The 24,039-nt window shown below is 44.0% G+C and overlaps 1 protein-coding gene across 1 annotated transcript in view; it reads left to right on the forward strand.

Moving 5' to 3' along the window:
* CNGA2 (cyclic nucleotide gated channel subunit alpha 2) overlaps window positions 1-24,039 on the forward strand; it is a 497,671-nt gene that overhangs the window by 410,093 nt on the left and 63,539 nt on the right. Inside the window, exon 6 of the mRNA XM_069213704.1 lies at window positions 14,677-14,783. Coding sequence (XP_069069805.1) covers window positions 14,677-14,783 — 107 coding nt within the window. The remainder of the gene's footprint in view (window positions 1-14,676; window positions 14,784-24,039) is intronic.

Consider the following 24,039-nt stretch of genomic DNA (forward strand, 5'->3'; position numbering starts at 1 on the left):
TAGGCCACCAGTGACTCCTTACTGTGATACTTCCAGGCATACCTATGACAGTCGATCTATGCATGTGATTGACAAGAAACATTAATGTTCTATCACTAGGAACGTTTAACAGTAAAAACACTAGTAAATAAACAAATACACTGCCAAGAGATACTAGGATTTGAACCTTCAGCATACGGAGTGACAGCACAAGACCTCGATCATTAGCCCAGAGGTGACTCTGTTCCACTCTGCATCCAAACATAACTATAACATGCATACCAAACATCTTGCTAGTCTTACTCTTTGAAGTCATTGCATGGAGAGAACATTGCAATTTAATCTCTCTCTCGCTTCCGTCTCCTCATGGGATGGGATGGAAGAGAGAGAGAGAGAGAGAGTAGAGAGGAAAGAGGAGAGAGGAGAGAGGAGAGAGAGTGAGAGCCACAGGGGGATCCTCAGGGCACCCATGGTCCTAGCTGGCTCCCTACATCCTGCAGGAGTCAGCATTGCCCCCAAAAGCAGGAAGATGCTTTAAATAGTAGCTCCCTGCTTCTGGGAGCAATGTTTCAATCTGTTTCCCTACATGCGTATTTGCATGGAAGGAAACATGTGAAAACTCTTATTTCTGCTGACGGGAGCTATTTGACAGCTCCTACTGTCAGAAAGCAAACAGCTATGTCCCAGGGGTGGGCACCCCGGGACATAGCAGGAGCCGGCCATAGGGGCTAGCAGTACCCAGGGCCATTAATGGCTCCACGAGGGGGACCGCATGGCTCTCCTTCAATGTAATCTAGCCCTGGGGAGGTCGTGGTCCTCGGGACTCGGGGGGTCCACACTGGACCCATTTCATTCTTTTTGTGTAGCCACAGGGAGATGGCAGTCACCAGGGCCACGGGGGGCGCATTCCCCCCCATTATATCTGATTAAAGCCCTGGGGAGGTGGCAGTCCCCATGGCTATGGGGGGAGGTGGGTGGCCCACTCACATTCAAACTTGTTAAAGAACCTGGGGAGGTGGTGGTGCCCAGGACTTTATCTTGGCCCCCACTTGACGGATCACCCCGAAACTTCCCATCCGCAACAAGAATCACTGGTACACTTGTTTTTAAAAATGTTGTTGAGATTCGTTAAATGGTGCCAAAGCTATAAGCAAGACCAAAAACGCTTTAATTTAATGGAAACATGGTCCTTACTATAACCACTAGGTAATATATATATATATGCATATATATATATATATATGATATCTGAGATTTATGGCTTCATTCCATTTTAAGGGAAACATCACATTGTTAGAGTTTTAAACGGCTCCTAGGGCGCAGGAACCCAATGTTTTGTTTCGTTCACTTCACTAGCTATCCATCATTCGGCTGGAGGACTTTAAGGTATTCTGTATACTATTTATCAGAATGGGATACAGTTTTTTAAGTTTCACAGTAGGTTTCCTATTTCAGCTTCATTGCTATTTATTACTGTCACTGTGTGCTGCAAATCATATTTATGTTGTTTCATCATTTTCTGGTATTTCTACTGTGCAACTCGCACCACTGCAACTCATGGCCCTCACAGAGGGGTATCAACAGCACCCCTATGTTACTGGATGGACGTTCACAGAACGGGGGTGCAGTCCCTTTACACTTGATTTCACCACTGACGCACAAAATCTAGATCAGAGGCTGTTGAGCAAAAGCTATTGGATAAAGGAGCACCAGGTAATCTACTGGACATAATAACCGACTTGTGCAGCAAAACACATAATTATAAAGGGTGAGCTAAGAGTGCCTGTTGATTCCAGGCTACGTGCCCCCCCAAAAAAAACAAAGTAGATGGTGAGGCTGGGCCCTGGGGATGGGGTACCCAGGGCCCCCCTACCACTCCCCAAAAAAAAGAACACCTGGCCGCTCTGGCCATGATACTCATTTCACAGATATTGATCCTTAACAGGAAGCATTTACAAATATAAACGTAGCTGGTGCCCCAGATAACGCTCCACTTCTGGAAAGGACAAATAATCCAAACTCCTGGGTTTGGCAAAGGCAAAGCAAGTGTGTTTACTCTGCGATTCTATAATAAAAATTATGTGAACTCCTTGGTGAAGGTGAAGGGATCTTTCTTACACCCAGACAGACTACCAGTCTCACACCCAGAGTTATTTCAAGTAACTATAACTTGTGCCCTAAGGTAAATATAACTCGCGCCCCTGCCAGGCACTGTTTTCTCATCAGTAATTTCACTCAAACTTTGCAATGATATTATCAATGATGACATAGAAGATGTCATGAGTGATGTAATATGTGGGGTAATTAGCAGTGCATAGCAACGGTGTGGGTTATAGTTAGCTTAGGGCATGAGTTATAGTTACTTACTATAACAGCTGAATTTCTATAATTTTGTACGTTTAAAATGTGAGCTTAACTATAACATCCTGTGTAACCTTTGTATTTTTAAGTAGATTTCTATGGTTTTTTAACATAAAGTAATTTTAATTACTATACGTTAAACCAACCACTGCTGTACATGGCCTTCGATTGTGTGCAAGGGGGTTGGCCACATGGTCTAGCCTGTGGCAAGGTCCTCCTAGCAATTCCCCTAAAACCACCCAACCCTGTACCACGCACATCCTTTGATTGTGTGTGACAGGGTTGGCTGCAGGTCCTGGCCCTGTAGCCATACCCCCTATAATCACCCAATCCCGCACCAAGTACGTCCGTTGGCCATGTCTGACAGTGGTTGGTCACAGGTCCTGACCTGAAGCCAACCCCTCTATAACCACGTAACCCTGCACCACATATAATGAGAAATGTTCTGACAAATTGAAAAAAAAAAAATTGACAAGTACAAAGAGTGAGATCACCTTTCTGAATGTACCTTAAATATTTGAAGTTGAAAATAATTTAAAGCTTAGAAATGACAACTGACACACCTAGACTGCAACCCCCAACCTTCTGTGTGAGAGCCTAGGACCTTAACCATAAGGCCACAGATGACTCTTTAGTATGCAGTCTCCAGACATCTCTATGACATTCAATCCTAAAATGGTGATGGGAAAAAGACGTACATATGTTCCCTCATAAGGAATGATTAACATTAAAAACATGAGTAAACAAACAGTCATCAGATAACAGGATTTGTCAGTAGGCCAGAACAGACTCTGGCCCAGAGATTTGCCAGTAGGCCAGAACAGACTCTTTTCTGCTGTGCATCAAAACATCACTATAAAATTTGTACTAAACATCTTACTTGTGTGTCTCTATGAAGTCATTGTATGGCGAGACCATTAAAATAAAAATATCTTTCTCTCGTTTGAGAGAGAGACACAGAGAAAATGGCAGCCGGTTGTCTGCTTCCTGCGGGAACAATAGCAGCTTCCTGCATGTGGGAGCAATGTGTTTAATCTCTTTCCCCGCATGCATGTTAACATGCAGAGAAAAAGAAGAAATTTCCACTGACAGAAAGCCAGAGCAGTTTGGCAGCGCCTGCTTGCTGAATGCAGAATGTTTCTTTTTGTTCAGCAGGACCTGACAGCTACCTCCCGAGGGTCGGCACCTCAGGAGGTAGCATGAGCCGGCCCCGGAGGGTGGCAGTCCCTAGGGCCATCTCTGACTCCAGGAGCCCCTCCATGTTTTGAATTTGGCCCTGGGGAGGGGGTGGTCCCCGGGGGTCCACGCCAGACCTCATCTGTATCTTATTTTGTAGCCTCAGGGCGGAGGCAGTCCCCAGAGCACGGGGTCCGCAGGACCCCCCTTTCATTTAAACTGTATGTCGCACTAGGGAGGTGGTGGTTCTTAGGGTGCCGGGGTCCGAGCAGTCCCCCACATAGTTTGTATATGTAGCCCTGGGGAGGTTGTGGTCCCCGGGCTCAGGGGAGTCCGCAGGACCCCCCCCCATTATGTATTCATTTATTTAGCCCGGGGATGTGGTCATCCCCGGGGAGGAGGGTCCCGTGCACGCCCTCCATTTTTTGTCCTGCGGATGCCAGGGGTACCCCTGCACTAAGGCTAGTGGGTTAAGGTTAACTTACCCTGCCCCATTTTCTTTTTTTATTTGTTTTTGAAACACTGCTGAAGCCGAGTCTCAAAATGGCTGCCAACACTTCCTGGTTGAAGTGTTGGCAGCCATTTAGATCTCTGCACGAGATCGACAGTATTTGTGAAGTTGTTGTGACCCTAAATATATATATATATATATATATATATATATATATATACACACAAATTTGGATTTCCTTTAATTTCTCCTAAACTACTGAATATATCTACACCAAATAATAAAAAGGGTGATCTGTGGACTAAAAGCTACCTTTTTTGCAAAATTTGGTGTAATTGCGTCCAGCGGTTTTGGCTGTAGGCTTGTCTAAAGAATCTATGGTAATTAACATGGAAACACACTTTTTTTTACCCCCTCCCTTTTCTCAGGCCCTGCTTCACGGATCATCCCGAAACTTTCCATGCACAACAAGATCTTTGGGCACACGTTGTTTTGGAAAATTTTATGAAGATTCTTCAAACAGTACCACAAAAATAAGGGAGTCAAAAAACGCTCCTAACTCTTTCCTATAACAACCCGACCACGAGTTGCATAAGGTCTTTGGCTGTGCAGAGCAGGGGTTGGCCGCAGGGCCTGGTCACAGGCCAGGCCCTGCAGCCAACCCCTATAATCTTGCACAGTGCACAGCCAGAGGGATTTGGATGCAGGGTTGGTCTCACTGGGTGTGATAATAGGTGTGACAGGGTGTATCTGGGTGTGAGAGTGGCTGCAAGAGTGTCTGGGTGTGAGCGTGGGTGCATCAGTATCTTAGTAAGTCTGAGAGCGGGTGCGTCTGTGTGGGTCTGTGAGTGGATGCATGAGGGTTTCAGTGGGCCTGTGAGTGGGTGTTCGAGATTCTGAGTGGGTCTGTGAGTGGGTGCATGAGTGTCTGAGTGGGTCTGTGAGTGGGTGCGTGAGGGTCTCAGTGAGGCTGTGAGTGGGTGCACGAGGGTCTGAGTGGGTCTGTTAGTGGGTGCATGGGTGTCTGAGTGGGTTTGTGAGTGGGTGCGTAAGGGTCTGAGTGGGTATGTGACTGGGAGAAAGAGATTGAAAGTGAGAGAGATAGAGATAGAGAGTTTTGGGGGTTTGATGAATGATATACTAAGAATTAGATATTTCTGGACAAATTGAAAACAAACATATATTTATCAATTAAGAAGAGTGAGATCATCTCTCATTATGAACCTTAAACTTTTGAAGTTTAAAAGAAAGAAAATGACCATGGACAGATAGCGAGTAGAACCCTCAACTTTCAGTGCAAGGGTCTGTGACCTTAACCTTTAGGCCACCAGTGACTCCTTACTGTGATACTTCCAGGCATACCTATGACAGTCGATCTATGCATGTGATTGACAAGAAACATTAATGTTCTATCACTAGGAACGTTTAACAGTAAAAACACTAGTAAATAAACAAATACACTGCCAAGAGATACTAGGATTTGAACCTTCAGCATACGGAGTGACAGCACAAGACCTCGATCATTAACCCAGAGGTGACTCTGTTCCACTCTGCATCCAAACATAACTATAACATGCATACCAAACATCTTGCTAGTCTTACTCTTTGAAGTCATTGCATGGAGAGAACATTGCAATTTAATCTCTCTCTCGCTTCCGTCTCCTCATGGGATGGGATGGAAGAGAGAGAGAGAGAGAGAGAGAGAGAGAGAGTAGAGAGGAAAGAGGAGAGAGGAGAGAGAGTGAGAGCCACAGGGGGATCCTCAGGGCACCCATGGTCCTAGCTGGCTCCCTACATCCTGCAGGAGTCAGCATTGCTCCCAAAAGCAGGAAGATGCTTTAAATAGTAGCTCCCTGCTTCTGGGAGCAATGTTTCAATCTGTTTCCCTACATGCGTATTTGCATGGAAGGAAACATGTGAAAACTCTTATTTCTGCTGACGGGAGCTATTTGACAGCTCCTACTGTCAGAAAGCAAACAGCTATGTCCCAGGGGTGGGCACCCCGGGACATAGCAGGAGCCGGCCATAGGGGCTAGCAGTACCCAGGGCCATTAATGGCTCCACGAGGGGGACCGCATGGCTCTCCTTCAATGTAATCTAGCCCTGGGGAGGTCGTGGTCCTCGGGACTCGGGGGGTCCACACTGGACCCATTTCATTATTTTTGTGTAGCCACAGGGAGATGGCAGTCACCAGGGCCACGGGGGGCGCATTCCCCCCCATTATATCTGATTAAAGCCCTGGGGAGGTGGCAGTCCCCATGGCTATGGGGGGAGGTGGGTGGCCCACTCACATTCAAACTTGTTAAAGAACCTGGGGAGGTGGTGGTGCCCAGGACTTTATCTTGGCCCCCACTTGACGGATCACCCCGAAACTTCCCATCCGCAACAAGAATCACTGGTACACTTGTTTTTAAAAATGTTGTTGAGATTCGTTAAATGGTGCCAAAGCTATAAGCAAGACCAAAAACGCTTTAATTTAATGGAAACATGGTCCTTACTATAACCACTAGGTAATATATATATATATGCATATATATATATATATGATATCTGAGATTTATGGCTTCATTCCATTTTAAGGGAAACATCACATTGTTAGAGTTTTAAACGGCACCTAGGGCGCAGGGACCCAATGTTTTGTTTCGTTCACTTCACTAGCTATCCATCATTCGGCTGGAGGACTTTAAGGTATTCTGTATACTATTTATCAGAATGGGATACAGTTTTTTAAGTTTCACAGTAGGTTTCCTATTTCAGCTTCATTGCTATTTATTACTGTCACTGTGTGCTGCAAATCATATTTATGTTGTTTCATCATTTTCTGGTATTTCTACTGTGCAACTCGCACCACTGCAACTCATGGCCCTCACAGAGGGGTATCAACAGCACCCCTATGTTACTGGATGGACGTTCACAGAACGGGGGTGCAGTCCCTTTACACTTGATTTCACCACTGACGCACAAAATCTAGATCAGAGGCTGTTGAGCAAAAGCTATTGGATAAAGGAGCACCAGGTAATCTACTGGACATAATAACCGACTTGTGCAGCAAAACACATAATTATAAAGGGTGAGCTAAGAGTGCCTGTTGATTCCAGGCTACGTGCCCCCCCAAAAAAAACAAAGTAGATGGTGATGCTGGGCCCTGGGGATGGGGTACCCAGGGCCCCCCTACCACTCCCCAAAAAAAAGAACACCTGGCCGCTCTGGCCATGATACTCATTTCACAGATATTGATCCTTAACAGGAAGCATTTACAAATATAAACGTAGCTGGTGCCCCAGATAAAGCTCCACTTCTGGAAAGGACAAATAATCCAAACTCCTGGGTTTGGCAAAGGCAAAGCAAGTGTGTTTACTCTGCGATTCTATAATAAAAATTATGTGAACTCCTTGGTGAAGGTGAAGGGATCTTTCTTACACCCAGACAGACTACCAGTCTCACACCCAGAGTTATTTCAAGTAACTATAACTTGTGCCCTAAGGTAAATATAACTCGCGCCCCTGCCAGGCACTGTTTTCTCATCAGTAATTTCACTCAAATTTTGCAATGATATTATCAATGATGACATAGAAAATGTCATGAGTGATGTAATATGTGGGGTAATTAGCAGTGCATAGCAACGGTGTGGGTTATGGTTAGGTTAGGGCATGAGTTATAGTTACTTACTATAACAGCTGAATTTCTATAATTTTGTACGTTTAAAATGTGAGCTTAACTATAACATCCTGTGTAACCTTTGTATTTTTAAGTAGATTTCTATGGTTTTTTAACATAAAGTAATTTTAATTACTATACGTTAAACCAACCACTGCTGTACATGGCCTTCGATTGTGTGCAAGGGGGTTGGCCACATGGTCTAGCCTGTGGCAAGGTCCTCCTAGCAATTCCCCTAAAACCACCCAACCCTGTACCACGCACATCCTTTGATTGTGTGTGACAGGGTTGGCTGCAGGTCCTGGCCCTGTAGCCATACCCCCTATAATCACCCAATCCCGCACCAAGCACGGCCGTTGGCCATGTCTGACAGTGGTTGGTCACAGGTCCTGACCTGAAGCCAACCCCTCTATAACCACGTAACCCTGCACCACATATAATGAGAAATGTTCTGACAAATTGAAAAAACAAAAATTGACAAGTACAAAGAGTGAGATCACCTTTCTGAATGTACCTTAAATATTTGAAGTTGAAAATAATTTAAAGCTTAGAAATGACAACTGACACACCTAGACTGCAACCCCCAACCTTCTGTGTGAGAGCCTAGGACCTTAACCATAAGGCCACAGATGACTCTTTAGTATGCAGTCTCCAGACATCTCTATGACATTCAATCCTAAAATGGTGATGGGAAAAAGACGTACATATGTTCCCTCATAAGGAATGATTAACATTAAAAACATGAGTAAACAAACAGTCATCAGATAACAGGATTTGTCAGTAGGCCAGAACAGACTCTGGCCCAGAGATTTGCCAGTAGGCCAGAACAGACTCTTTTCTGCTGTGCATCAAAACATCACTATAAAATTTGTACTAAACATCTTACTTGTGTGTCTCTATGAAGTCATTGTATGGCGAGACCATTAAAATAAAAATATCTTTCTCTCGTTTGAGAGAGAGACACAGAGAAAATGGCAGCCGGTTGTCTGCTTCCTGCAGGAACAATAGCAGCTTCCTGCATGTGGGAGCAATGTGTTTAATCTCTTTCCCCGCATGCATGTTAACATGCAGAGAAAAAGAAGAAATTTCCGCTGACAGAAAGCCAGAGCAATTTGACAGCGCCTGCTTGCTGAAAGCAGAGTGTTTCTTTTTGTTCAGCAGGACCTGACAGCTACCTCCCGAGGGTCGGCACCTCAGGAGGTAGCATGAGCCGGCCCCGGAGTGTGGCAGTCCCTAGGGCCATCTCTGACTCCAGGAGCCCCTCCATGTTTTGAATTTGGCCGTGGGGAGGTGGTGGTCCCCGGGGGTCCACGCCAGACCTCATCTGTATCTTATTTTGTAGCCTCAGGGCGGAGGCAGTCCCCAGAGCACGGGGTCTGCAGGACCCCCCTTTCATTTAAACTGTATGTCGCACTAGGGGGTGGTGGTTCTTAGGGTGCCGGGGTCCGAGCAGTCCCCCACATAGTTTGTATATGTAGCCCTGGGGAGGTGGTGTCCCCGGGCTCAGGGGAGTCAGCAGGACCCCCCCCATTATGTATTCATTTATTTAGCCCCGGGGATGTGGTCATCCCCGGGGAGGAGGGTCCCGTGCACCCCCTCCATTTTTTGTCCTGCAGATGCCAGTGGTACCCCTGCACTAAGGCTAGTGGGTTAAGGTTAACTTACCCTGCCCCATTTTCTTTTTTTATTTGTTTTTAAAACACTGCTGAAGCCGAGTCTCAAAATGGCTGCCAACACTTCCTGGTTGAAGTGTTGGCAGCCATTTAGATCTCTGCACGAGATCGACAGTATTTGTGAAGTTGTTGTGACCCTAAATATATATATATATATATACATATATATATATATATATATATACAAATTTGGATTTCCTTTAATTTCTCCTAAACTACTGAATATATCTACACCAAATAATAAAAAGGGTGATCTGTGGACTAAAAGCTACTTTTTTTGCAAAATTTGGTGTAATTCCGTCCAGCGGTTTGGGCTGTAGGCATGTCTAAAGAATCTATGGTAATTAACATGGGAAACACACTTTTTTTTACCCCCTCCCTTTTCTCAGGCCCTGCTTCACGGATCATCCCGAAACTTTCCATGCACAACAAGATCTTTGGGCACACGTAGTTTTGAAAAATTTTATGACGATTCTTCAAACAGTACCACAAATATAAGGGAGTCAAAAAACGCTCCTAACTCTTTCCTATAACAACCCGACCATGAGTTGCATAAGGTCTTTGGCTGTGCAGAGCAGGGGTTGGCCGCAGGGCCTGGTCACAGGCCAGGCCCTGCAGCCCCCCCCTATAACCTTGCACAGTGCACAGCCCAAGGGATTTGGATGCAGGGTTGGTCTCACTGAGTGTGATAATAGGTGTGACAGGGTGTATCTGGGTGTGAGAGTGGCTGCAAGAGTGTCTGGGTGTGAGCGTGGGTGCATCAGTATCTTAGTAAGTCTGAGAGCGGGTGCGTCTATGTGGGTCTGTGAGTGGATGCATGAGGGTTTCAGTGGGCCTGTGAGTGGGTGTTCCAGATTCTGAGTAGGTCTGTGAGTGGGTGCATGAGTGTTTGAGTGGGTCTGTGAGTGGGTGCGTGAGGGTCTCAGTGAGGCTGTGAGTGGGTGCACGAGGGTCTGAGTGGGTCTGTGAGTGGGTGCATGGGTGTCTAAGTGGGTTTGTGAATGGGTGCGTAAGGGTCTGAGTGGGTATGTGACTGGGAGAAAGAGATTGAAAGTGAGAGAGATAGAGATAGAGAGTTTTGGGGGTTTGATGAATGATATACTAAGAATGAGATATTTCTGGACAAATTGAAAACAAACATGTATTTATCAATTAAGAAGAGTGAGATCATCTCTCATTATGAACCTTAAACATTTGAAGTTTAAAAGAAATTAAAGAAGGAAAATGACCATGGACAGATCTAGAGTAGAACCCTCAACTTTCAGTGCAAAGGTCTGTGACCTTAACCTTTAGGCCACCAGTGACTCCTTACTGTGATACTTCCAGGCATACCTATGACAGTCAATCTATACATGTGATTGGCAAGAAACATGAATGTTCTATAACTAGGAACGTTTAACAGTAAAAACACTAGTAAATAAACAAACACACTGCCAAGAGATACTAGGATTTGAACCTTCAGCATACGGAGTGACAGCACAAGACCTCGATCATTAGCCCAGAGGTGACTCTGTTACACTCTGCATCCAAACATAACTATAACATGCATACCAAACATCTTGCTAGTCTTACTCTTTGAAGTCATTGCATGGAGAGAACATTGCAATTCAATCTCTCTCTTGCTTCCATCTCCTCATGGGATGGGATGGGATGGGATGGGATGGATGAGAGAGAGAGAGAGAGAGAGAGAGAGAGAGAGAGAGAGAGAGAGAGAGAGAGAGAGAAGAGAGGAAAGAGGAGAGAGGAGAGAGAGTGAGAGCCACAGGGGGATCCTCAGGGCACCCATGGTCCTAGCTGGCTCCCTACATCCTGCAGGAGTCAGCATTGCTCCCAAAAGCAGGAAGATGCTTTAAATAGTAGCTCCCTGCTTCTGGGAGCAATGTTTTAATCTGTTTCCCTACATGCGTATTTGCATGCAAGGAAACACGTGAAAACTCTTATTTCTGCTTACGGGAGCTATTTGACCGCTCCTACTGTCAGAAAGCAAACAGCTATGTCCCAGGGGTGGGCACCCCGGGACATAGCAGGAGCCGGCCTTAGGGGCTAGCAGTACCCAGGGCCATTAATGGCTCCACGAGGGGGACCGCATGGCTCTCCTTCAATGTGATCTAGCCCTGGGGAGGTCGTGGTCCTCGGGACTCGGGGGTCCACACTGGACCCATTTCATTCTTTTTTTGTAGCCACGGGGAGATGGCAGTCACCAGGGCCATGGGGGGGGGGGGCGCATTCCCCCCCATTATATCTGATTAAAGCCCTGGGGAGGTGGCAGTCCCCATGGCTATGGGGGGAGGTGGGTGGCCCACTCACATTCAAACTTGTTAAAGAACCTGGGGACGTGGTGGTCCCCAGGACTTTTTCTTGGCCCCCGCTTGACGGATCACCCCGAAACTTCCCATGCGCAAGAAGAATCAACGGTACACGTGTTTTTAAAAATGTTGTGGAGATTCGTTAAATGGTGCCAAAGCTATAAGCAAGACAAAAAACGCTTTTTTAATGGAAACATGGTCCTTCCTATAACCACTAGGTAATATATATATACATATATATATGATATCTGAGATTTATGGCTTCATTCCATTTTAAGGGAAACATCACATTGTTAGAGTTCGAAACGGCCCCTAAGGCGCAGGGACACAATGTTTTGTTTCGTTCACTTCACTAGCTATCCATCATTCGGCTGGAGGACTTTAAGGTCTTCTGTATATTATTTATCAGCATGGGATACAGTTTCTAAGTTTCACAGTAGGTTTCCTATTTCAACTTCATTGCTCTTTATTACCGTCACTGTGTGCTGCAAATCATATTTATGCTGTTTCATCATTTTCTGGTATTTCTACTGTGCAACTCGCACCGCTGCAACTCATGGCCCTTACAGAGGGGTATCAACAGCACCCCTATGTTATTGGATGGACGTTCACAGAACGGGGGTGCAGTCCCTTTACACTTGATTTCACCACTGACGCGCAAAATCTAGATCGGAGGCTGTTGAGCAAAAGCTATTGGATAAAGGAGCACCAGGTAATCTACTGGACATAATAACCGACTTGTGCAGCAAAACACATAATCATAAAGGGTGCGCTAAGAGTGCCTGTTGATTCCAATTTTATTTAACATTTGCAGTGTTCTAAATGAGGAACCTGTTAATGCTCAGCTAAACTTGACTAGATTTGAAAAAACGCACGCCAGCTGCATTATTTTGTGCTGATGAAATAATCCTTTGAAAGTGTACACAAGGGGCCTGCACACTGTTCTTGGCACTGTTTGCTTTAAAGAACACGCTAATCATCAATACTGAAGAAATGCAGTGGCAATGTTTTGGGAAGGATAATATGAACAAGCATTGGCACAGGCAATAGGTTTCGTTTATTGTCTAAACGTATGCAAACACAGGCATGCTTTAATGCACACCACTATTTTAGGTGCGTCTTCTTGTACACTGGCTCTTTTTGTGCCCCCTGTGACTGTGCCACTCGCTTTAGGAATGAAACACAACACTCGTGTAAGAGGCAAAAAAGAGGCAGGAGCATGACACAATTAACATGTATCCGTTTATGTATACCTATATTTCTATACATATATGCACTAAAGCCAGGCCTAGTGGCTTTAGTAATGTTTATTATGTTTACTTATTTAAAGGAATGGTTTTTACTGAAGGGAGACCTGACATTTCAGAAGCAAATGCTCACCTTGATGCGACATGCTGTCACACCTGTGCAGCGGTGTCCGTGAAACTGAAGGGCAACTAGACAATCCTTGTGGCAAGTACAGACGCCAGATAGTGCTGCAAGCTCAATAAATTGCTAACAACTGTTATACAGTTCCCACTAAAAGGGGGGACTGCATACTAGGGTGGTAGAATTTCAAGACGAGGGGACAAAGTTCGATTACACCATCAATAACTACTAACTCAATTTCTAGCTAGTTCAGGGTGCACCACCCGAACCCCCATCCTTCCCAGGGTAACAGATAATTATAGCAACCTCAAGGCAGGAAGTCATGGAAACAGATCTTACCCCTTTCGTTGTTTACACATGCATGCCCTGGGAAAACAAAGGAACGATATGAATAAAGGTTTTCAAACATTTATTGAAATACCAGTATTCTTGCATAAAGACAATGAGCTACAATAATGAGTGAATAACGAATGAGTGTCCCCCTCCAACGCGAACATGACTCTTCACACAAAACTTGAGAAGGTAAACCTTCAACTGGACTAATGTGGGACTGTATCCAAACCACGGTCATTTGCGGTCGGCTTGAACTTTTGACTGTGATCCAGTCCAGTGTGACCAGATAGTTGGTGCTTTATGCTTTTAGGCTCTATTTTACACTTTACTTTTTAAAAATTCATAACTCTTGTTCTACTGATTAGATTTTTGTCGTTTTGGTCTTGTTTTATTTATTAAAGTAATCTCTATTCCTCTAACCTGATGTGGGACCTTTTTGTGTTGCGGTTTCACTGTTTTACTGTTTGAAGTGTTGCATAAATACTTTAAACATTAACTCTAAGTTACATCTGACAGCCCTGTGCCAAGCAAACACTGAGTTGAGCACAGGTTAATTTGGGGTTTGCCTGTGCCATACCCTGACAAGTATTGTGGTTGCTCCTTGGCCAGGGCTCACACCCCAGTCAACCAACAACCCAATTTCTTACACCTGACTATTTATGAACAAAGTGCTCACATGATGAAGCATGTACATGGAAGGTGTGTTTGTGGTTTAATATTAAACACCACATTTTCTCCCAAGTAGTATTGAAGACGTGTGAAAAGCTACAATTGCTTTGCACACTCTGAGGTGTTGTATTTCATCCTCAATGAGCACCACTGGCATCAGTGTTCTTTCAGAATGAGTCTCTGCCTGTCCCTTTGTGATTGTGCATTTTATCATTCAGATTGTATTTTAAGCCTAAATGCAATGTTTGAAGCTTTCCCATAAAAAAACGCCCACTCAGGAGAGTTGGGTGTTTTCATGTTATTGTGAGGTATTTCTGTGTAAACAAAGCTACTTTCTTAGGAATTCTTGAGCTAAATGACAGAAGCAGCACAAAGTCATTCATGGAGCCATAGTAACAGGATGGTGTAAGGTGGGCTAAGTAAGAGGAACTTTTTTGGCAACCACTGGCGCATCCACTTCGTGCACTTATGGCAGGCTTGAAGGCTAAGTCTGCCAATAATAATGTGCTTCCTCCATTCCAGTGGGATTTGTACAGCTTGCTTTGCCACCAATATAAAAGTGTTCAATTAAGAACAACAGGCTCTTCACTTCCGATATGGAGTGCGGAGCATCCCGAAAGCGCGGGCTCCATGTCAGAAGATCAATCTAGAGTGAATGCTCCTGTTAAGTGGGGTTAATTACCTTCCTGGATCTTTTCCACAGAGCCTGCTTCACCGACCTGCAGACGGGCTTTCCCATCCTCTGGCTGGTGTTGGACTACGTCTGTGATTGTATCTATATCATAGACATTATCATCCGGCTGCGCACAGGTGAGTGCCTGAGATTGTCTCTTTAAGAGGTTGTGTTAAGAGTTGTGAGGAGCGATGAGCATTGGCTGGCTTCCTCTTACATCAGGATGTCAGTGTTGGCGTTTCATTACAGAATCTGCATTTTCAGGAGCATAATCTAGCACTCCTCTCGCTCGCTACACACTTCTCAGATATCAATTGTATTTAGATGACAGTACAAGCCTTACTAGAACAAAGCATTTATAATTAAAGGCACAGCATTTTGATTTTGGATAGATGCTGCTTCTCTCCATGTGGCCAAACCTAGCAAAAGAGGGTTCCTGTTCATCTGTGTGCCATTCCACATGGCCTTTCTCCAGTGGCTGCCTGTAATTTCACGTGGGGGGAGGGAGGATGGTTGAGTGGTGACACATGCACCTAACCCACACCCATTCATTCACACATGCACTCACACACCCATTCACAACACTCACTAACAAATACACTTACATTCATACATGCACCATGCACCAAACATAAAACACATAAAACTTACCTCAAGCACAGAAGCTCTGACAGGGGAGCCTCGGAGGTCCCAGGGGGGTTGGGACTGCTGTCTTCCCTCATTGGCTGATCTTAGGTCAGCCAATGAGGGAAGACAGGAATCCCAATCTTGTCACAGAGTGGGATGGGGTCAGTGATATACCTGACTCCACCCCACTCTGTGACGAGGAGTCACTGATTGACACTTGGCCCTGGGCACTTCATGGCTTACAACTGAAGCACCCAGGTCCAAAGCAATCAGTGACACTCCCCCTTATCATGAGGGGGAGGGCCTCAAGGCACCTTTGCCAGGCTGAAGAGATCATGCCCACAGGAGCTGTGACTTTTTTAGCCCAGCAAAGTTCAGCTCAGACAGCCAGGAGTCTGCATTTAGCGTATGTCCAGCTGCTGGCTGCCTATCCTAAGCCAGAAGAGTGTCAGGCTGAGTTTTGTTCAACTTGACAGAAACTTCAAGTCAGGAAAAAGGTTGGGGGCGTGGCTCCTCAGTCCATACAGATGGGCCACTGCTGCCTTTCTCCCTGTGCTAAAGTAGATCCAGTGGGATCTTGGAGAGTTAGAAAGAAAATATGAATGACCATCACTATTCTGACAGATTAAACTGATGAATTAATTTTGACAAGATTCTGACTTACCATGCTATTTTCAAGATATATAGCTACAACCTGCCAACCAACACAACATATTTAGTTATATATATAGAAGCATGTGTTTCAGTACTGTGTCTACTAACAGCAAGCTCGAGAGTGCTGGTCAAAGTAAATTTCTTTCCCAAGAGAATCAAAATAAAAACGTTTAGGGTAAAGAAGATCTAAATGGTACAGTCTAGGGAGGTTGTAGGATTGATGAAGAGTTTGTTCTAGGAAACGGATAGTTTTCAGGTCTGAGTCATCCTAGTGTTTTTGTGAGGGCCCGGAGGGTGGCATGTCTTCATCCATGTGGAGAGCGGGTTAAGTGTGAGGAATCATTGGATCAGGGGCATTTCCCTCAAGCAAGTGAAATGTAGAATGGGCCTGGAAATCTATCTACAACCATCCAGTTGTTGTATAGCATTTATTATATTGGTGGACCATTGCGTCATAGTTTAGATTTACCAAGTGGCTAGGTTTATTGGCAAATGTAAATGGGTTGTTAAAGTGGACTTGTTGGAAGAGTAGAATTGTCATTTCAGTTTGAAGTCTTTAAAAGAGGGATTGACTCTGAATGAAGGGTGGATGTTGATCCACAACCTGGGACACTACCTGAGGGAGCTTGTTTGAGGGTTATTTTTCTTTGGCAAGGGGGTACTTTAACTAGAAGGTTGTTAGAGCTCTGAAGGAGGCGTAATCCTCCTGAGATCCTTAGCGTTGCCATATGGTCTTTTTTTGAAGGGCTTTGTGAATAATGCAGGTCAGTTTTCATGATACTCCTAGCTTCATTCAGTAACCAGCTTAGTGAAATCAGGATGGGTATGATGTGGTAATAAATTATTGAGTCTGATACAATTCTGGCTGAGAAGGGCAGGTCGTAGGGGTGAAAGATGAATGTTAGAACTTCATTTCTATAGTCTAGTCCTCATAAGACAAGTGATTGAATCACGTTTGAAATTTTCAGGGAAAAGACGTTTCATTCCACGTTGTAATTTGAGTGGAAGCTGTGTTCCTTTGGCTATATTGTTTAAGTGTGCTTGGAGGTGAAGGTTTTTGTCCACATACAAACTGAGCGATTGTGGGCGGTCTACAATATAAGGTTGACAATTGAGGATAATGCTGTTTTTTAGCTATATTTAAACTGGTGTAGAGCTGTTTGGGTGGAGGGGGATTGTGTGATCCATTGGAATTATGTATTTTGTAGATTTTGTTTCAGTGGGTGCTCCGACATCCATGATTCCATTTTTGCCACTGTTAGAGCAAGGAACTCTATGACATTTGGGTGAGGAGACCTTTAGGCATATTTATGTAGACAACTGTCTACATAAAAATCATATGTGATGTGGAAGTCGTTAAGGAGGGCTTCTGGGGTTTATAGGTAGAGATTGAAAAGGGTGGGAGAGAGAACAGAGCTTTGGGAGACATCTTGTGGGAGTGTCCTGTTAGTAGAGGTGGAATTATTAACTTTAGTGAATTGAAAGGAATTGTTTAGTTAAAGGTGAACAAATGAAAGGGATTGTCTAGGCAAGAGGTTAATTAAATGAGCACAGTCCCATTCTGATTACTAAGATTTTCTGAAGCGTGAGGTGGCTAACCATGTCAAAGGCTGCAGGGAGGTCAATAAGAGTTTGTCCTACATGAGGAGAGCATTGTTGACAATGTGTAAAAGAGGTGTTTCTTTAATGCAACCTTTCTGAATCCACACTGGGCATCGTTAAGTAGAACATTTTCATAGGTGTATAGTTTTAGTTGGAATTCCACTCAGCATTCAAGGAATTTTGGAAGGTAGGGTTGTTTTGAAAATGGGCAGTAGTGGTTTAGGTGTTGTGGGTCAGATCTTTGTTTTTTCAGAATAGGGATAACTTGACCTATTCTTAGATCGTTTGGTACACTGTCTTGCAATAGTGGTTGCCAGGAATGTTTCCAAAGTTGGCCTCAGTTCTTTTTTGATGGAGCAGGGGGTGAGATCAGAGAACTTGTTTGTGAGATTCCTTTGAGTTCGGACCAGATGCTGGTAGATATTTGGCTGAAAAATAGTGGGGAGTGATTGCGTATAGTTTTTTAGGTCTATTTTTGTGAGGTCGAATTGTTGTCATATGTAGAGGGCTTTGGCTTCAAATATGTTTTTCCTGTATTTTTCCTTTCCACTCAGAGGTTCTCTAAGCTGATCACAGTAGAATATTGTCTCCACCTTTTTTTCGCTAGTACTTCCACCCATCAAAACATGCAGTATGGGATAAAGGGTCAGTCCACTGTGTTTATCCCCTTAACATGTGAAGCTACTTTAAGAGAGTTAAGCAAAGTAGTCATTCTATTGCCATAAATCCAATACACATGCAGTGCAGGCAGTTGCAAGACAGCAGCATAGAACATAGAAGTAGTGAGGAATCTAAAATATGGGTTTAAATTTAGTTCTGAGCATGCAAATCTCATACTACCAAATGTACAAAAAAAGCATAATGAATCCCACTGCCATGCAGATTACCCGGTCACCACTAGCTGCTTTCTCCCTGGGAACACCCAGAGCACATACACTCTCAGGATCACCAACTCCCTGTGGCCCTTCTCTAGCCCACAGGTAACTCACCTCAAAGGGAGATCTGCATCATCCTGAAACGCCTGCAATGTTTGCGCTCTGACCCATTAACACTCTTGGCCCAGGCCGAAATCCAAACATGTCAAATATTGGTGATTCTCTGTTGTTCCTCATTCCGAACAGTACAGAAATTCAAAAAGCCCCATATCTCTACTACAAATAGGCATATTACCACTGCATGATGTACTCGTGTAAGATCTGGAGATTACCACACCATCTTCTTTAGCGACAAGATACACCATCTTTACAGGAACACCCTAGTACTTTCTCTGCTAATGCAAATCTCTGGGTGTTGGCTGTACGTGTGTATATGTAGTGATCTCCCTTTTATTTAGGGAGGCATGATCTCCCCTGTGAAGAGAATATGAGAAATAACTTAAACGTTCTCAGAAATAGACTTGAAGAGGCTGAATCTGGCATGTGTAAAAAAAAGGCCACTCAAAATGCTCTATTAAAGCAAATGTAATCTTGTCAAGAAAAATGAGACACTCAAGAAAGAACTCATGGAATTAGAAAACAGGAATAAGAGGGTGAATTTAAGACTCTTGAGAACAGTGAAAAGGCTCAGGTATCTCCTATTTGGAATCCTGGGTTCACAAGTCCTAAGAGTAAACTTTGAGGAAGACTTTGAAACTGTAAGGACCCATATAATCCTGACCAGAAACTCAACAAATGCAAAAGATCCAAGCCCAATGATCTTTAGACCACAACACTTCCAGCATTCGGAGAAAAACCCTATAGTGCATAAGGAAGGTAAAGACTGCAGACTGGAAAGATTATAAAATAGGCATCTTTAAAGACTACAAAAAAACCTACTCTATCTTGAAGAAAAATCTTCTGAGTTCTAAGAAATGAATTCAGATCCATGAATATCTTCTTCTCTTTTGTTTTGTTGGCCCTGCAACAATTAGAATCTTACACAAGTGTGGATCTGCAATCTTTGTTGAACCCAAAGAATTGTACTCCTTCCTTAAAGATTTAGCTGATACCTAAGTGAATCCCTGATCAATCTAAGCTGAGCCCTTGACTTCTCTATACCCCTGTTCCTCAAAATATAACATTAAACTTATATCTCTATGTATGCTATCTATCAATACGAGCAACACCGTATGCTAACCTACTACCTTAATCTAATACAATTACAGGATTAACTTTGCTACTGCCTATATGTTGCAGATTCTACTGTATACTTACTTGCAGTCGATCCCAATTGCCTGTCAATCACTGATATAAAATGAAGCAGTTCTCACTGTTATAATGCATACCCCTATCCTTATGGGAATGCTTCCTTTGTTGTACAATCTGTGCCATCAATAACTGTTAACCCATAACAGACCTATCATCATTATTATAATCCCTTCATCTGATTACAATCCTCAATTATACTGCAGGTCAGGGTACCACCCATGTATACATTGTAGTTACTCCACTGTGTAACTACTGATCATCTATTGGTATAGATGTATTGCTTAGATCTGTGACATCTAATGTTTACTAGGTTGTTTATTTAGTTTTACTCTTTGTCATTGCTTTCACATGTATTCAGCCTCAGCTGTTGGATTGGCTACCAATGGCTCCAACTGTCTTTCTTCAATACTTCAGGGATGGGGTGGTTTTAGGAAGGGGTTTTGGTTTTTTTTTTTTGTTGTTTCTCAGTACGCATACAGCCTTTGCCTCACTACTCGCAAAAATGGGCTTGCATATCATTCCACTTTTTTCTTCTCTTCTCCCCATTTTTCCGCTTTTCTCACTGCTTACCCTACAATCCTTTGTCATGAGGTACTTTCTTATTAAATGTGCCACAGCCTGCACACACATACACTCGTCATCCAAACCAGTCTTACACTGTTGTACATGGTTCCGGTAAATGTCTACCACCTCACACCCAACACACAAATACTTTCCTCTTATAATGTCTCCTAACTCTCTTAAAGTTCATTCACTTAACACCAAAGGTGCCAACCACCCAGTAAATCATAAGAAAATCCTAGAATAATGTCATAAACGTAAGGGCAATATAATATTGTTACATTATACCAAAATTGGTACTGGCAAGACCCGTAGTATGCAATTATCACAGATCCTAGCATTTGCTCTCCTGCCACAATAAAAAAGAATGAACTCATCACATTAATCTAGAAAAATAGCTAAAATGATTCTCAACAAATTGTACCACGAATAGAAGGGCAGCTGGCTCATCTCTAAGCTATCTAGATTTGACTCCATATTTTATATCATCAACATATACGTTCCAACAGCCAATGAATAACAATTCTGGCTTGAGCTAAATAAAATAATTTCTGAACTATTAAATGGCACAGCGCAATACTAGGTGGAGTTTCAGTGGCGGCTCCTCCGCCTCCGCCTTGCGGGTGGGAGAGAGCACTGCTGGCCAAACACACTGAAGGGAGTGCACAGTGCACTCCCCTCATCCATGTCATCCTATATGGCCCCACCCCATTGACAACAAAAGGATAATAAACATAGTTTATAATCCTTTCATTGTGAAAGGTTTGTAGCTTATGCTGCTGGCGGAGGGAGACTGGTGTTCCTGCTGGGAACATTATGCCCGATTGGGTGAGGGTGGTCTGAGTTGTACTCAGCCACAGCGGCGCTGAACTCTCCACCGCCTAGCTCCTTTCAACTCCCCTTGCCACCAGCCTTTATATGGTGGTCACTCTGCAATGGAAAGGCTGGCAGTAAGGGTGTGGTGGGGGCCACGGGGGCCTGCTCTGCCCATGGCATGGGCAGTGTAAGGAATCCCAGCCCAGCACCATGGGAAAGCGCACTGTCTGCTTTGCAGACAGTGCGCATTCCGGGGGTGCTGTGTGCTACAGTATTGGCCTCAACTCCCTTAATGGAGCCAAGGCCAATATCATAGCACTGTTCCCGCCGGTCAGCCCGGTCGGAATGCGTATTACAATTCTCCCACCGGTCAGCCCGGCAGGAACTTTGTATTACACTTGGGGGATGCCACCACCATAGCAGTGGCGTCCTCCCCCCGAGTTTGGCGGTCCAGCGGTGGGACCACCAAACTCATAATTAGGCCCTAAGAACCTCATTAACCCCTTCGCTGCCAGGTCTTTTCCCTCTCTGGTGCCAGGCCTTTTTTTGGCTATTTGGGGCAGTTCACGCTTAGGCCCTCATAACTTTTTGTCCACGTAAGCTACCCACGCCACATTTGCGTCCTTTTTTCCCAACATCCTATGGATTCTAGAGGTACCCAGAGTCTGTGGGTTCCCCTGAAGGAGACCAAGAAATTAACCAAAATACAGCGAAAAGTTCATTTTAAAAGGGCTGCAGAAGAAGGCTTGTGGTTTTTACCCTGAAAATGGCATCAACAAAGGGTTTGCGATGCTAAAATCACCATCTCCCTAGCTTTCAGGAACAGGCAGACTTGAATCAGAAAACCCAATTTTTCAACACAATTTTGGCATTTTACTGGGACATACCCCATTTTTACAATTTTTTGTGCTTTCAGCCTCCTTCCAGTTAGTGACAGAAATGGGTATGAACCAATGCTGTATCTCAGAAAGCTAAGCATTTCTGAAAAGTAGACAACATTCTGAATTCAGCAAGGGGTAACTTGTGTAGATCCTACAAGGGTTTCCTACAGAAAATAACAGCTATAATGAAATAATATTGAAATTGAGGTGAAAAAAACAACCCTTTTATTCCACATTTTTCCCTGTAACCTTTTCCTGTGATGTCATATTTTTGAAAGCAATATACCGTTATGCCTGCTGGACTCTTCTGGTTGCAGGGATATATAGGGCTTGTAGGTTCATCAAGAACCCTAGGTACCCAGAGCCAATAAATGAGCTGCACATTGCAACAGGTTTTTATTCGATACCGGATATACAGCAATTCATTTGCTGAAATATAAAGAGTAAAAAAATGGGTATCAAGAAAACCTTTGTATTTCCAAAATGGACACAAGATAAGGTGTTGAGAAGCAGTGGTTATTTGCACATCACTGAATTCTGGGGTGCACATACTAGTATGTGAATTATAGGGCATTTCTCAAATAGATGTTTTTTACACACTGTCTTACATTTGGAATGAAAAAATGTAGAGAAAGACAAGAGGCAATAACACTTGTTTTGCTATTCTGTGTTCCCCCAAGTCTCCCGATAAAAATGGCATCTCACTTGCATGGGTAGGCCTAATGCTCACGACAGGAAATGCAACATGAACACATCACATTTTTACATTGAAATCTGACGTGTTTTTTGCAAGTGCCTAGCTGTGGATTTTGGCCTCTAGCTGAGCCGGCACCAAGGGAAACCTACAAAACCTGTGCATTTTTTTAAAACTAAACACCTAGGGGAATCCAAGATGGGGTAACTTCTGGGGCTCTCACCAGGTTCTGTTACCCAGAATCCTTTGCAAACCTCAAAATGTGGCCAAAAAACCACCTTTTCCTCACATTTCAGTGACAGAAAGTTCTGCAATCTGAGAGGAGCCACAAATTTCTTTCCACCTAGCGTTCCCCCAAGTCTCCCGATAAAAATGGTACCTCACTTGTGTGGGTAGGCGTAGTGCCCGCAACAGGAAATGCCCAAAACACAACGTGGACACATCAAATTTTCCCAAAGAAAACAGAGCCGTTTTTTGCAAAGTGCCTAGCTGTGGATTTTGGCCTCTAGCTCAGCCGGCACCGAGGGACACCTACCTAAGCTGCGCATTTTTGAAAACTAGACACCTAGGGGAATCCAAGATGGGGTGACTTGTGGGGCTCTCACCAGGTTTTTTTTTACCCAACATCCGTTGCAAACCTCAAAATTTGGCCAAAAAACACTTTTTCCTTACATTTCAGTGACAGAAAGTTCTGCAATCTGAGAGGAGCCACAAATTTCCTTCCACCCATCTTTTCCCAAGTCTCCAGATGAAAATGGTACCTCACTTGTGTGGGTAGGCCTAGTGCTCGCGACAGGAAATGCCCCAAAACACTATCTGGACACATAAAAATGATCAAATACAAAACTACCTGTTTTTGCGGAGGGCACCTGTGTTTTTGGTCCTGGGCTCAGCAGCCATCTAGGAAAACCTACCAAACCCAGACATTTCTGAAAGCTAGAAACCCGAGGGAGTCCAGGGAGGTGTGACTTGTGTGGATCCCCCACTGTTTTCTTACCCAGAATCCTCAGCAAACCTCAAATTTAGCTAATAAAAACACAGTTTTCACACATTTCTGCGTGTGATCACTGCACCGGGACAAAGTTCCTACCACCCAACGTTAACCTCAGTGTCCCCGTAAAAATGATACCTCACTTGTGTAGGTGGGCCAAGTGCCTGTGACAGGGAAGAGCCAAAAACATTCCCTCGAAATTGAGGGGGAACCAAAGTGGGTCCAAAAGGGCAGTTTAAAAAAAAAATTAAATTAGCCTGACAGTGCAGCAGAATTTTTATCGGTACACATCAGACAATGTTGGGTGGTAGGAATTTTGTGGATTCCTGCAGATTCTGGAAAGTTCCATCACAAAAATGTGGGAAAAATGTGTGATTTCCA

This window comes from Pleurodeles waltl, chromosome 2_1 (assembly GCF_031143425.1).
Source record: "Pleurodeles waltl isolate 20211129_DDA chromosome 2_1, aPleWal1.hap1.20221129, whole genome shotgun sequence".
NCBI classification, from domain to species: Eukaryota; Metazoa; Chordata; class Amphibia; order Caudata; family Salamandridae; genus Pleurodeles; species Pleurodeles waltl.